This window comes from Quercus suber, unplaced genomic scaffold (assembly GCF_002906115.3).
Source record: "Quercus suber isolate HL8 unplaced genomic scaffold, Cork oak 2.0 scaffold_453, whole genome shotgun sequence".
In the NCBI taxonomy this organism is placed as follows: Eukaryota; Viridiplantae; Streptophyta; class Magnoliopsida; order Fagales; family Fagaceae; genus Quercus; species Quercus suber.
The window spans coordinates 619281-634307 of NW_027069904.1; the positions used below are offsets into that span (position 1 = coordinate 619281).

The following is a 15027-nucleotide window of genomic DNA, read 5'->3' on the forward strand; positions in this document are numbered from 1 at the left end:
TCTTTTCATTCAATAAGAAATACTCTTCTATTTACTCTTTTCTCAGAGAGAGAGAGAGAGAGAGAGAGAGAGAGAGAGAGAGAGAGAGAGAGAGAGAGAGAGAGAGAGAGAGAGAGAGAGAGAGAGAGAGAGAGAGAGAGAGAGAGAGAGAGAGAGAGAGAGATTGATTTTTTGCATTGAGTGTGAAAGTTTGATAGTCCGAGAGAGCTCCAATGAGAACTGAACAATCTGACTCGAACGTGACTTCCTGTAAGCCAATGCCCTTCGCGAAAGAGATGGCCACGTCCATTGCTTTGGCTTCAGCTTCAAGTGGACCCAGTGGCAGCGGAAGTTGCATGCTCAAAGCAGCAAGCACGACACCCGCATGGTCACGTACAATGACACCAATACCAACGGACTTGGTGTTCTTGAAGAACGCAGCATCCATATTGACCTTATACCATGTCTTCTTCTGCAGCGCTGGGTTGGCAGTACCGAAAGTGTGCAAGGTGGAAGTCTTCTGCTAGCATGGATTGGGCTTTCATTATGATGTCATGACTGGATTACCGAGGAGAGCCAAGTATGGTTTTGTTTTTGTCATGCCACATGCACCAGGAAATCGTGATAACAAGCTCAACCATGTCCTTGTCTACGTGTTGAATGAAGATAAGGTGGCAGAGAAGGTCCACAAATTCCCTGAATCGCACGCCTCTAGTGTCTAGTGGTAAACAGGCTCTCCATGCAAAGATTTTGAGTTTGGGTGGGATGTTGAGACTCCAGAGTGTTTGCCAAAACAGGTGCTGAGTCTGGGACCTCGCACGTACATTAATCAACATAGTGTATTCATAATAATATAGACAATTATAAGCATGCCATTCAAATATTTTAAGAGTTATAAATGCGAAGGGATTTAAATAATATTAAACAATTTAACTGATAGAGTTGAAAGTTGAAACCAATTTCATGTCAAACACAGTAATTCGACCAAGCATGTCTTTTTGCCTGTTAAACAATTATCAAAAGATTTAAGAGATGAAAGAAATCGACTGTACCTCATATGCCAAAATAAAATACCTTTTGACTATTTAATCACAATCATTCATCATACGGATTTTATCACAACACATGTTTATACATCCTTAGATGGAAAAACATGATAATTCTAAAACGTAGGGCATTCTATCACAAGATTCACAACACATGTTTATACATCTTTTAATGGAAAAAAATATGATAATTCTAAAACACAGGCTCTAATAACACGTGTAAATATTCTTGAAGTAACAATATACAATTACATTAGTTTTAAGATCTACAACTACCATGAATTTTATGCAATTCTCTAAAAGATCAAGTGAGTGAATAGTAATTCTATGCAGGATTGGTTTCTCTCTCTTGAACTTTACGTTTAGTTCAGTTAGATTCAGTCCATGCGATGGAATAAACACCTTTATATGCAGAGAGAGGACCAATTTCCAAATTCACTCTAATCTCCACTTGTCCATCAAAACATGACTCATGTTAGGAAACCACTTCTCTAATTGACTAATCAGATCAGACACTTAAGAATATGCAATCATAGATTCATATCCCAATTAAACCTATATAACTTATCAAATGTGCCTCAGGCCACCAATTTGATTATCAAATAATAATAATAATAATAATAATAAATTAATTTAGTCTTACATAAATTGCCTCATAGAATGCTCTCAATTTCTTCAAAGGGCCAAGACGATGTCATTTTGGGTTTAATGGTACACATCAATAAATGGATTGGCAACAGATATAGTACCATCTTCGGCCGACCATATCGACCTACTCTTGGAGCCGATGTTACGAAACAGATAGCAGAAACGATATTGTCTTTGTCTTGAGACAATATATTCGGCCCATTTACCTGATTCCGAAGTGTCAAAATGCAGTTTTGGGCCAACCTTTTAGTCACTAAATTGGTCCTAAATATTTCTCTTCTTGTCGTATCATCTTGGTCCAATTGCTTCCGCTAATGGGTCAAAGATTGTCATTAACACACGTTGTAGTCAATATGTCCTCTTCGGGTCATAGTTTTAAGCTTGATATTTTTTTTTGGGGCAAGTTTTACCTCGATACTTGCTTTGGTCCAATTCTTGACGTTGATGTTATGTTTCAAGATTAAAAGGCCTCTCCTATTAAAAAAAAAGAAAGAAAGATTAAAAGGCCTCATATTTTGCTCCCACTTTCTTCAAAGGGCCAAGATGGTGCTATTTTGACTCTTTGAGCCGAAGATGGAGCTGATTGAGGGCCGACCAATCCACGATGTACTAAACACGTCCTTTTTCAAGCAATTTTGTTTTTGTTTTGTTTTGTTTTTTTGTTTTTTTTTTTTTTTTTGGTGTGTGTGTGTTTTGGGGGTGGGTGAGGGGGAGGGTGGTTGTAGGGAGTTTCACTTAAAAATATAAATAGAACCCGATTTTGAGGATATCGAGTTTGACATAAAACTTGATTTTATTAAAATTAGGTTTAAAAAATATGGACATTTTGTTGCATAGTTTGAAAATTAAGGGCAAATGTTCATTTTCTCAATCGTTTTGCCTCGATACTTGTTTTAGTCCAAATTCGTAGGTTGACCTTTGTGTGTTTAAGTTTATGTACGAGTTTTTTTTTTTTTTTTTTTTTTTTTTTTTTTTTTGCTGAATAAAAAATGGGTAGGGAGCAATCTAAGTTAGCGTTTTTCACTTGGGCATGACCATAATTGCACCTTACTCACTAGGTTTGGGCTTGTGGTAGTATAAGCCGAGAATATAGAGTTTTAATCCTAAGCGTTTCCCATTGCGAAATTAACATAAGTCATTTATTTGACCATAAAGAACTTCATCAATTGAAGTAATTGGGTTATCTCCATCTGGTTTAGTAAAACTCAGAGAGCAAACAGTAAACTACAAACAGTGATGTTTGGGCTAATCGTTGATTTTTGCCCAATGAAATGAAGGCCAAGCCCAATGAATTTGAACCCAATTTTGTCCCAACCTGAGCTTTAAAGACACGGGTCAGGTCATACCGCCACACCTAGGGATGGCCATGAGTAGGGAATGTATCAGGTATACCCATANCCATTACTACAAACGAAAAAGAAAAGGAAAAGGAGGAGGAGGAAAAGAAAGAGATATTAGTAGCAGCACAGAAGAAGAAAGATGATGATGAGAAAGTTGTGGAAGATAGCAGATTTGGGAAACTCGAGGCGGAGACTGACTCGGAGGAATCTGAATCGGAGGAAGACTCGGAGAATGGTGAATTGGAGGAGTCCACTACCGATACAGATGATACAGACGAAGACGACGAGGCGGTTTATGAGGAGGAAGCGGAAGAAGATCCTCTGATGCAGGATAGTTTGAGCTTGAGAATTGAGAATTTGAGAACCTTAATTCTTTGATTGGTTGCTGAGAAAATGGAAGAAAAAAAGAATATATAATAATGCTCAAAGCTTGAATTTTGAGTTTGGACATTTTTAATGCCGGTTGATAACTTGTTTTAGTTAACTGTAAAGAGATAGAGTTTTGAATTTTGTACAAAATTTTTGTTAGTTGTTTTGGTTGCCAAATAGTGCCTAACTTTATGATTTCTTCTATGTTTGATTGGGTTCTTATGTTTGCTTTATATGGACAGGAAAATATACCAGAAATTGAAAAAGAAACTCACAGGCTTGCTGTTGTTAATATGGACTGGAAGTATGTTAAGGTAATGTTACTCTGATTTGGAACTGAGTTAAATTAAATTCGGGTTATAAGCAAACAGAACTACTGTGTCAAATCAGATAGTGCTTTTCAATTATTGAATAGAATTGGATTATGTTTGAAGTTTGAAGTTTGAACTCGCATTGTACTAAAGGTCAATGCTGTTATATTTACTACTGCCTCTGTTCGGTTGATACTGTTGAGTTGGTGGCATGCTGGAGAAGTAAAGTTTGATTTGATCTTTTTAAAATTGGCAACAACGGGTTTGTGCATTTTTGTGATTATATGCTATCATTTTGAGATCCTAGGTGCATGTTATTTCACAAAAGTTAACACATGTATAAAATTTTTAATACGTCTATCTTACTGTTTTACTCGTCAAATTATGTCTACGTGAAATTCTATATCATCTTTTATGAGAATCATATTATAAGCCAATAAAATGGTAAGAAGAGTGCTCTGATTCGTGAAATTCTATATAATCTTTTATGAGAATCATGTTATAAGCCAATAAAAATGGCAAGAAGAGTGCTTCTGATTCATTAGTCAATGCTGAATCCAAAGCCCAGAATTAATAAGTGATGGAGGTTAAATAATAAATAAAAAAGGATAATATAGGTCTTATTTAATTTAATTATGATATAATTTTGTTAAGTTACTTCTTTTTGTCTTTTCTTTATCTTCTGCACTTTCCAAGGATACATTGATCACCAAAAGTTTTTCATTTTATGTAGGCCGTTGATTTGTATGTTGTTTTGAGTTCATTTCTTCCAAAAGGTGGACAGATTTTGTCAGTGGCTGTCTATCCATCGGAGTTTGGACTTCAGCGTATGAAAGAGGAAGCAGTTCGTGGTCCTCTTGCCTTCTTTAAAGATGAAAATGAGAAAATGAAGATCAAGATGACGATAAGTTAGACTCTGGGGACGATGATGAGATAGACTATGAGAAATTGCGTGCTTATGAGATAAGCAGGCTAAGGTAATTGACTGCAATGCGGTTTGTGTATTTCTTCTTGTCAGAATCTTTAATTTTGCCTTCTGATGCTACCATGGTATCTGCATTATTTTGGTCATTATGTTTTATTATATGCCCAAAATTATGAGTGAAAACTTACCTTTAATGTCTATACATTTAATTTCATTTGAAACAATGCTTGTAGGAGCGAAACATTTACACACGCACAGGCACAAGATTAGGAGTTTCCCTAGATTACTTAATACATGGTTCTGGCGGGTGAGGTTGTGTATCCATGGTTTAGGTGGGTCCAAAGGGCCTTTCCTTGGTGAGGTTCAACATTATCAAACACACACACACACACACACATACATATACACATTGTGGCAAAACTTAGGTAAAATTTCTACCTATCAAAAAATAAAAAACTTAGGCACAATTTCTTATGTGTTGTTGTACCTTAAGTTTCCCAATTAAATTCAATCATGTGGTTGGAATGTCTAATGAATCAGGTTGAATTTATTGTCCTGGACAATGATAAAATGGATCATGTTGCTTTGGTCCATACAACCACATGGTTGAATATAATTGAAGAACCTAAAGCACAATACCTAAAGAATTGTATCTAAGTTTTACCCATATGGATATGTTGGAGTGTTGTTTTGGAATTCCTGTCGTTCATTGTTAATCATATCCAAAAATTTATTAATTAGTGTGATACTGTAAGTGATCCAGAGAATGGTGGGTTTATCTTAGCTACTCAGTTCATTACATTGTTTTGAACCTATAGGAGCACGTTACTCACACTTATGAGATTTTGAAATATTATCTGAATTGAATTTCATCTTCTCAATATCTAGATGCCAAATAACATGTGAATAGACTGCCTTGAATGTGTATTGTCTAAATATATAGTTACTTCTTAAAGCTTGTTTTCTAGACTATTTTTCCCTGTAATAAGCCTTTATTTTGGGTCAATTATCGCTCAAGAAATCAACTTATATATATTCACACGCATGCACATACACGTACACATGTGTGCGTGCACACACATATGTATTATTTTACATATCTTTTGGGTGCGTATCTTCCTTCCACAGGTACTACTATGCTGTGGTAGAATGTGATTCGAGTGCCACAGCAGATTACCTTTACAAATCTTGTGATGGAACTGAATTTGAAAGGTCTTCCAATAAGCTTGATCTGAGATTTATTCCTGACTCAATGGAATTTAAACACCCACCCAGAGACGTTGCTAATGAGGTATGATTTTTAACCTTACAATGGTACTATGGGTTTTGGTGCTTCATTTATTGAAAGTTTACACAAAAGTCTTATGTGAGGGTTATATATATATATATATATCAAATGTTCCATTTTAGTGAATAATCCTGCCAAAAATTTTCCTGGGAAAATGACTTGTAGACTAATGGAATTTATTGGTTTTTTGGATGGAAACATCCAAGGTTCAAATCCCACTCCCCTAATTAAAATGTATAAAAAAAAATCCTGGTCTCTCATGTAGCAAACACACAGCACCATATTAGGAGAAGATAACCCTGATCCAAGAAGTAATGGTCTCTATTTGCTGCCTGTGTGCCAGAAGTTGTGATAACTTGTTGATGTAATTTAAAAAATGAATCTATCTGAGATTCTTAGAAAATGAAGTTCTCAATGCTACCCTTGGTAAAATGGAAGTTGCATTCAGAGTGAAAGTTATGCAAGTTCACCTAATACATGGCAAGCTGTGTGGCCAACTGGCCATTATCCATCTCTCCTACATGATATAAAAATTCAGCTTTGCATGGATGATTAAATTTATAACTAGGATAGCTTTGGGCCTTGGTTGACTAGGGTTTGAAATCCAACTCAGCACCACCTAAATCCTTACTTGAGCCAATACCTAGCCCATTCTGCGTCAAGCTTTGGATTAAATTAACAGATAAGGGTAGCATGGAAGGATGCAACTTTATGATATTGCTTTTATTTTTTGTAATGGATTTACTCTACCCATCTTAATTAAGGGAAAAAAAAAACAGATTTACTCTACCCATACTACACAGCAATGTTCACTTATATAAATGTGTGCAAATTTTGTTGTCATTACCCCACCTAATACACCTAATTCTGATGCAGTGGTTTCAAACTGCTGAAATATTTTCAATTTTTTTCTCAGGTGCCTGCAGACTATGAAGGTTTAGATTTTCAAACTAAAGCCCTGCAGCAGAGTAGGGTTCAGCTTTCTTGGGATGAGGATGAACCAGATCGTGTAAAGACCTTGAAACGTAAATTTAATGCTGATCAGGTTGGTGTGCTTGATCTGAAACTGAAACATAGTACTTTACGCCTTTTTATTTATTTATTTATATTTTAAAATTTTTAAAAAATCTGATCCATATTAAATACTTTCTACTTCAAAGCTCATATCTTTAATTGCATTTTGGCCAAGAGTCTTGTAGTTCAATTGGCAGCTCCTAGTATCTCCAAATGAGACATCTAGGTTCAAATATCCTGTCCCCCAACTATCGAATTCAAAAATTGCATTCTGTTTCATTCCTTTGGCGCCCCCAGAGCCCCCAATTGGATTGAAAGTTCTCCTGACTGAACTTGATCATTTCTTATTGACAATATTAAATAAACATTCAGTTGTCTTCATTTTCTTCTTCTTCTTCCTTTTTACTCCTTTGATGTATCGATTATTGAGCATGAATTGATCGTATTAATTCTATTTGTTGTCATAAATAAGATGGCTAATTCTTACTTCACTATTTTATAAATGTTAAGATGAGTGCTTATTGTTTTTCGAAATACACACAAGGAAATGTTTGCTAATTTAAGAGGCTTCATTTCTGCTGGGGCACCATTTTTTTCTTCCTTTTTTTTTTTTGTTTTGGGGGGGGGGGTGGGAGGATTCATTATTTTGTGAAATGATCCAATAGTTAGTTTACTGTGGCCTATAAATTCTCTGAATCTGAAGTGAATGAGGCCATTTTCCAAATACACAAAGAAACGTTTGCTAATTAAGAGGGGCACCATTTTGCTGTCATCTTTTTTTGAGCGGCTGCCAGGTGGGGTTTGGATCATTATTTTGTGAATTGATCTAATAGTTTGCTGTGGCCCGTAAATTCCCCAAATCTGAAGTTAATGAGCCACGAGGGCCTTTTTTTGTGCCTCATGAATATGGATTTACTTCAATTTAATTGAAATTTCTGGCCTCAGAGCAATAGGAACATATCACTATACATTTTTTACTTTTTATTTTAAAATTTACTCATATATGAATTCATCCATTCGTGCCAAGATTAACATGCTTATTTTTTTTGTTTTTTTTTTTGTTTTTTTTTTTTTGTTTTTTTGTTTTTAAAATCTAAATGCACTTCATAATAGTACTTATCAAAACAAATCCACATATACACACATTAGAGGCTTGACAGCTTTCTGCCGCTATGGTTGTTTCACTATATTTTCAAAAGAAAATAGACAGTAAAAGCATAGAGAACAATCAAGGAGCATAAAATACTACTCCTAGTTCAGTCAGTATTAGCTTCAAATTTGTACAAAATTGTTACTGACTCTGTTTCTTCTAGCTAGCTCAATTGGAGTTGAAGGAGTTCTTGGCTTCTGATGAGGGTGAAAGCGATGATGGTGATGGTGAAAGCGATGATGATGATAAGAAGGATAAAAAACGAGATATGTACCGTGCTTTAGTCCAGTCTGGTGATGGTTCAGATGGAGATGGAGATGGAGATGGAGATGGAGAGGATGATGGCCAGGATATGGAGGTCACTTTCAATACTGGCTTGGAGGATATTAGCAAGCGTATTTTGGAGAAGAAAGATAAGAATTCAGAAACTGTGTGGGAGGCCTATCTTAGAAAAAGAAGAGAGAAAAAGCAGGCTAGGAAAAATAAGTCTAAGTATTCATCAGATGATGACAGTAGTGATAGTGATACTGATCAACATGCGCCTGAACAACCAGATGACTTCTTTGTTGAAGAGCCTTCAGTTAAAAGAAGTAAAAAAGAGGCTGTAGGTAAAAGTGATAAAGAAAGGCTGAATCAAAATATGGACAAGGAAGCAGGAGCAAGCCAAGCAGAGCTTGAGTTATTACTTGCTGATGATAAGGGGACAGAAACTGGTCTTAAGGGATATAGTTTGAAACCTAAGAAGGCCAAGGGGAAAAAGGGAAAAGAAGTTCCAGATGAGGATAAATTACCATCTGTTAATTATGATGATCCACGGTTTTCAGCTCTCTTCACTTCACCTCTATATGCTCTGGATCCAACAGATCCTCACTTCAAAAGGTATTTTCTGTGCGGTACATATTTTTCTTGTGATTATTGTTTCCATTTTTTTTAATAGGAAGATTATTGTTTCCATTATTATCTGAAAGAAGCAGAAAATAAGAGGAGCACTTGGGTAGTATATGGCCTAATATGTGTATGGTAACTTGTGTGTACCTTGAATGTATGTGACATGCAGGATGATTAACCTATGTGACATGATATAATTGTACCTGAGTATTCTAAAGGCTTAATTTGATGATCTTGATATTCCAAATTATGAACTAATTTAAGAATCTATTTGGCAATGTTTGTTCCATTCTTCCAAAATACTGCAAATTCTTTTTCTCTATATGCTGCTTGCTTTATAACTAAGTTGGCTTTAGTTTGGTGCTAAAAGTTATAAAAAAAGAAAAGAAAGAAAGAAGCTAAAATTTGGAGTTTTGGTGTTGCAGGAGTGTAGCTTATGCTCGGCAGGTGGCGCAGAGGCAGCAGAACAAGCAAGAATTGGTGGAAAAGGAGCATTTGGAGTTACCTACAACATCACACTTACCATCTGATGAGCCACCAAAGAAAGAGAAACATGAGTTATCATCATTAGTCAAATCAATTAAGATGAAGTCCAAGCCATTTCAATTGCCCTCTGATGGTAAGATGTCGAAAAAAAGTGGAAAATTGCAATCTGCAGGTATGGTAGAAAAGGAGTTACAACATGATCTCTCAACCTTAGTTCGATCAGTTAAAAAGAAGTCAAAAAATCTCAAAAAATGAATCCCAAGATGAAATGAAAAAAACCGCATTCTGTTTCTATAACATCAGGCAGAAGAATAGATTGTGGGGGTTGGAAGCTGCAATTAAGCAAGTCAGATTGGGACAAGACGCAAAGACTGAAGGTTTTTGGTAGATTATACTTTGACATACAATTTATATTTATTTATTTATTTGGATGGTGGTGGTGTGATTGGGATTTTTGAGATCCTCTAGTGTATGACAGTTATGGGATTTCATTGTGGTCATAGGGTTTAGTTTGCATTTGGGATCTTTGGATGATAATTATAGCCACTGCCACAGGCCTATGGCAAATTTTGATATTAGTGAACATTTTGCAAGTGGAATATTAGAATAAAGAGATAACATTGCAGTAATTGTTAAAGGTTCGTACAGTTGATATGCCTTATTGAGTTATTGTATGGCAGTAAGTACTTTTTTTAGCTGTTTTATTGTATGGCAGTAAGTACTTTATATTTTTTACTCTTGTGCTAGTAGCGTATATTCAATACTAAAAGAATGATTATATATATATATATATATATTAAGTTATTTCTTTTATTATATTCCAATTTGGTAGCATATATATGTTATCTTCTTAATATAATTTATTATAAAATACTATAATCAACTAATTAATCATTTAAAATATTTAGAATATATTTACCCCCAGTGACATCTGAAAAAAAATTCCAAGTGACATCTGAAGTGGTATAATTTTTTCCCCTTTCGACATTTTCTACCCATAAATCATTGGCATAAACTATTTTAACATAATATCAAAATGTTAGACACTAAATTAACATATTTGAAACATTCGACACCGAAAAGATAATTTACCCTATATTCTTTCATTTACTTAACCCAAAAAAAGAAAGCAGCAAAATAATAACAGCATTTATTGTCTCATATAACTGTTTAAAATGATTTTACATTATTTAATTCCCGCTACTCTCCTCTCTCCAAACTTCCAAACATAACATATGTGTGTGTGTTGGGAGTACATATTTTTTAGTATTCTACTAGTTATTTCTCTGCCTAATGACCATCATTTAACAAAGAATGGCCCTGCACTGCTGAAATTTTCCGATTGCTTTGGCCCAAACCAATGGAATAAATTGCATTGCTGAAAATTCTCAAAATTTAAACATGAAATATAGAAACTCTATACCAATGGTTTCTGCTTATAAATAATAAAAAGAAAAATATTATTTACAAACCTCATGTTCAAACTAATGCTACTAACACCAACAAAAATAGGAAGCCAATAAGCTTCCAATCTGTTCTGTAATGACCAGAAATACAATGCATATCCGGATAAAAGATTCAAAGAACAAGAAAGGCTCAGCACTTAAAAAAGAATAATCAAGCAATGGCAAGAAATGAAAGAAGAAGCATCGCAAGTGTGTAATGAAAAGGCTTCAACTTGGCTGAATAACTGGATGGTGGTGGATCAGAATTGGTTCCACTATTATCTGTGGCTTCTGGATTGACAGCAGCAGGGGAGTGAGCTGGAGAGTGTGATGGGCTGATAGGTAGAGTGCTCAAATTCTCATCATCATAACCTGGTGACACCAAAGTTTTTATTATAGCCACTTAATGAATTCACCAAGAGAAGAAAAGATTGTACATTGAAATTCAATCTAAAGAAAAAGTTCAAACTATACTCACAGTTAGATGCCTTCCAACCCAATACATTCTTCTCGCGATCAAAAACTATGTTATAACCAGTCATGAAGTTCTCTGGATGAAAATAAAGAAATTCATATTGTAAGCTGCAATTTCTCAGTTCAAACATGTTTGGATGCATAATTGCTTTGATTGATATGAGGAGGCAAAAAACTCAAGGTGATTATTTTCCCAAAATCTCACTAGGCAAGACTGGCTTGTTCGATGACGCAGTGATTAAATGGGGGCTCTGTATGTTGTTTCTCATGCAAATTTTAATATCTGATTTAAAAGGTAGAGTGCAGCCAATCATGACCAGCTTCCTATTATTTGAACTCCTCCTTGATAATTTCATACAGTACAAACTTTATAATCTCCAAATTAGAGATTACTGAACAGGCTTCTGGCATAATGAGTTTTGGGTAAAAACATAGGTACAATGCAATAGGTTCCTGACTAAAAATCAAATACATAGTTGCATTAAATTTGTCCTTGGAAAAGAAAACATCGTTCATGCTTCATTGGTCAATACAACCATGTGTTTGAATTTATTTGGGGAACCTAATGTACAACAACTATGCAAGTGTACCTAAGTTTTGAATAAAATTCTAGTTTGTTAAGTTATAATTGTACACACATTGACTGAAAATTGAATATCTGATCTATTCACCCCAAAAGCTGCAATTACCCCTTCCTCTTCCCCCATCCCAAGAGACCACTTCCATCAATCCAGACATTATGTAATCTTTATCTCCAAAAGAGGCAAATAAATATTCAAGCAAAACTGCATAGTTTTTTTTTGATAGTCTCCTTAGAAAGGAATGAACACACAAAGTGAAAATTTGAAAGCGACAAACATGAAAATGCAACTTCATCAATATGAACAGGTTTTAAAATAAGGATAGCTAATTATAAATAAATACTCACGTCCTATGATGTTTATATCTTCACTTTTGAGAAGAGCCAGACAATACATGTATCCACCCTGAAGACCACATCATCAAATTATTTAGTTTAACTCAAGCAGGAATAGGATAGTAAAGAAGTACAGAGTTAGACCATACCTGAGTAGTTTGTATCACTGCTGTTGGATCAGTGAGAGAATATTGGTCTCCACCCTTCATTGTCAGATTTATATCAGGGATTACATAACTGGTTTGATTTACACTGCATATAAAGTGGAAGTCAGTACTTCATAGTTGAAAGGAGAAAAGTAATACAAAACAGGAATGGGTTTTTCTCCAGATATGGATGACCTTAAGTCATAACAGTATTCAAAAGGAATCTGGGAATCAGATGGATGCCGCCTTTCTGGGACCTGGGAGTTGAACTGCAAAATAACATAAATCATATAAACTTGTAAATTATAAAATGGAATCCCAATAGTATCAGGAAACACAACACTTAAATTACTTACACTCTCAGAAATAAATGTATAAGCTGGGTCTTTTAGGCTTGTAAATGATGTTCCTGAGTCAAAGATTGCACTGAACTCCAGCGCAGAAACATTTTTTTCCACAGTTGTTTGAGTGATGCTGATGTTGTAAGTTGGACTGGTAACAAGTTCCAAGGGCAAAATCAGTGTAAGTAGCATGGGATTCAGGTCAAAGATAGTTTCTTGCCAAAATTAAATTACTTTGCCATCAGCTTTTGCAACATTGATAACTGACAACTTACTGTGTTGACCTAATATTGAATGGCGTTTTTCTTTGGTCTGAGCTGCCATTATCTCCGAAGTTTATTCTCCCCATCCCATCAGGTCCAAAACACATGGAAAAAGAATTTGAAGCTAGCCCTAATCTTGCTAAGGTGCTAGGAACAGATATATTATCCATACCGAGCCCAAAAAGACCATTTGGTGCTGCACCCTCCAAAAAAGTACCAGTCTGAAGTTGACCACAACTGCAACAAAATTACAAGCTTAGTTCAGAAGTCACACAAATAAACTAAAATATGCTGAATGGGTCTGACCAGCAAGCAAAAAAAACAAGAAGCAACTTCAATGAATAAGAAAGTATGTTAGCCCATCAGTGACACAGAAAATTACTTACTCCTCTAATAGTTTCTGATATCATGATACCTCATAAATAATTAATCCTACTTGAGGAGGAAAAAGCCATACCAAACTGCAGAATCATTACCAAGTGATGTACATTTGCCAAAATATCAGCAATTCCAAAATTTTCACTTTAACAAACAATTTTTAATTTTCATCCAGGTCTATAGAAATTGATATCACTTGAAACTTAAGTATAATGGTCACTAGAAAATATTATTTCTCCCAAAGTTTTTGGTAGCAAAGCAATAAAAAATAACCTACCCAAAAGTAATCTTAGCATCAACAGCTTGTGATTGATCATCATCTCTAATTAAGTGCAAAAGATCCTCCACGAAGATCCCAGCAGATGAAGTGTTATTAGAAAGATACTCGACTTTATAACCACAATTAGCACTTGCTGAAGAGCATTGACTTTGTTTGCAGAAGGTGCTGTTGCAAGGAATTACTCCACTTGTCGATGAATTATTAGGACTGTAGATGTTAAGCTTTACCTGCTTGATAAAAAGGATTAAGTAAGTAATTGTCAAGGAATTCAGGACTTGAATAAAGCTTCTTTCACCACAGCTCAACAAACAATCAAATACATGGACAACATAAGTTCAATTTAAAATTACGTTCCTGTAAATCAGATTATAATTTCAATCAATAAATATACATTTCCTTATCTCATATTGCCCTGACAACCGTAAAATATTTTCTGGGTGTGGTAAATAAAATGATGGGCGCTACCACCAGGAGCCCATGCCACAACTTGACACATTTTTAGTTACTAATCAATTGGACATTTCAATTCATTTCCCCTTTATCTAAAAACTCTCATTTTAGTTGTAAATCACTTAGAAAATCTAGATGAAAGTTGTAAGGGTGGAAGTGCTGATACCAAATTGTTCTAATTGAGGAAGTTCTACTACCAATTTTGTTGTAGGAAAGGGCCTCTAGATAGTATTCACACACAAGATTGATTGTGAAGTATGGATTTAGAAAGATCTTCAAAAAAAATCTAAGGAAACAGAGAGAACTAGAAAGAAAAGTAGACCCAAACACACAAGAAAACACTAAGGAGACGTGGTTTGGCTTTTGGCCTATGTCCATGGACAGTGACAAGAAGAAATTTCACTAATAAATTTAGAGAATACAAAATAGAGTAAAGGAACTATCACAAAACCAAAACCCCAATACACCCAAATTACTTTCTCATACAAATACAAAGTTCTCTCTCTCAAATACAAAGCTAGGGGCTGCACCTAAAACAAAGAGAAATTTTCTCTTCTCTGGAATTGCTGCACAACCTTCCCCACACAGCCCCCTTCAAAGAGGTCTCTTACTATCACATTTTGCTGCTCTACTCCTCACATAACGAACTGCATTTAATATATATAATATATCAAGAGGAAACCAAAGTTGGCAATATTGAATATTGAGAAACTGTATACACCACGTAGAGAAGACAGGCATGATATTCAAGGAACTAAAGTCACGCTTGCTTGACAATGCATGCAAAAAGACATGCATTTGATGCAAGCGTGAATAGCCAAGTCAACATGTCAACCATCAAATACCTTCCTTGCTTATAGTACTTTTTCAAGTGGAAATCCATAGTCAAA

The 15027-nt window shown here is 35.1% G+C and overlaps 2 protein-coding genes across 2 annotated transcripts; one reads left to right on the forward strand and one right to left on the reverse strand.

The window, feature by feature from the left end:
• Positions 1 to 533: 533 nt before the first annotated feature.
• On the forward strand, positions 534 to 10139 carry LOC111989658 (pre-rRNA-processing protein ESF1). Its single transcript, XM_065762340.1, is given in 9 exon segments — positions 534 to 662; positions 3098 to 3340; positions 3622 to 3696; positions 4427 to 4577; positions 4580 to 4670; positions 5747 to 5909; positions 6823 to 6951; positions 8234 to 8949; positions 9384 to 10139. Coding segments are annotated over 9 exon segments (2013 nt in total). The 3' UTR covers positions 9700 to 10139.
• A 712-nt stretch (positions 10140 to 10851) lies between these two features.
• Positions 10852 to 13914, reverse strand: LOC111989582 (aspartyl protease family protein 1; the record flags this gene model as incomplete). The annotated part of the gene is given in 8 exon segments (XM_065762342.1): positions 10852 to 11261; positions 11368 to 11439; positions 12292 to 12349; positions 12429 to 12531; positions 12621 to 12694; positions 12782 to 12917; positions 13042 to 13266; positions 13685 to 13914. Coding segments are annotated over 8 exon segments (1098 nt in total), but the record flags the coding sequence as incomplete, so codon positions are not given.
• Between the last annotated feature and the right edge of the window lie 1113 nt (positions 13915 to 15027).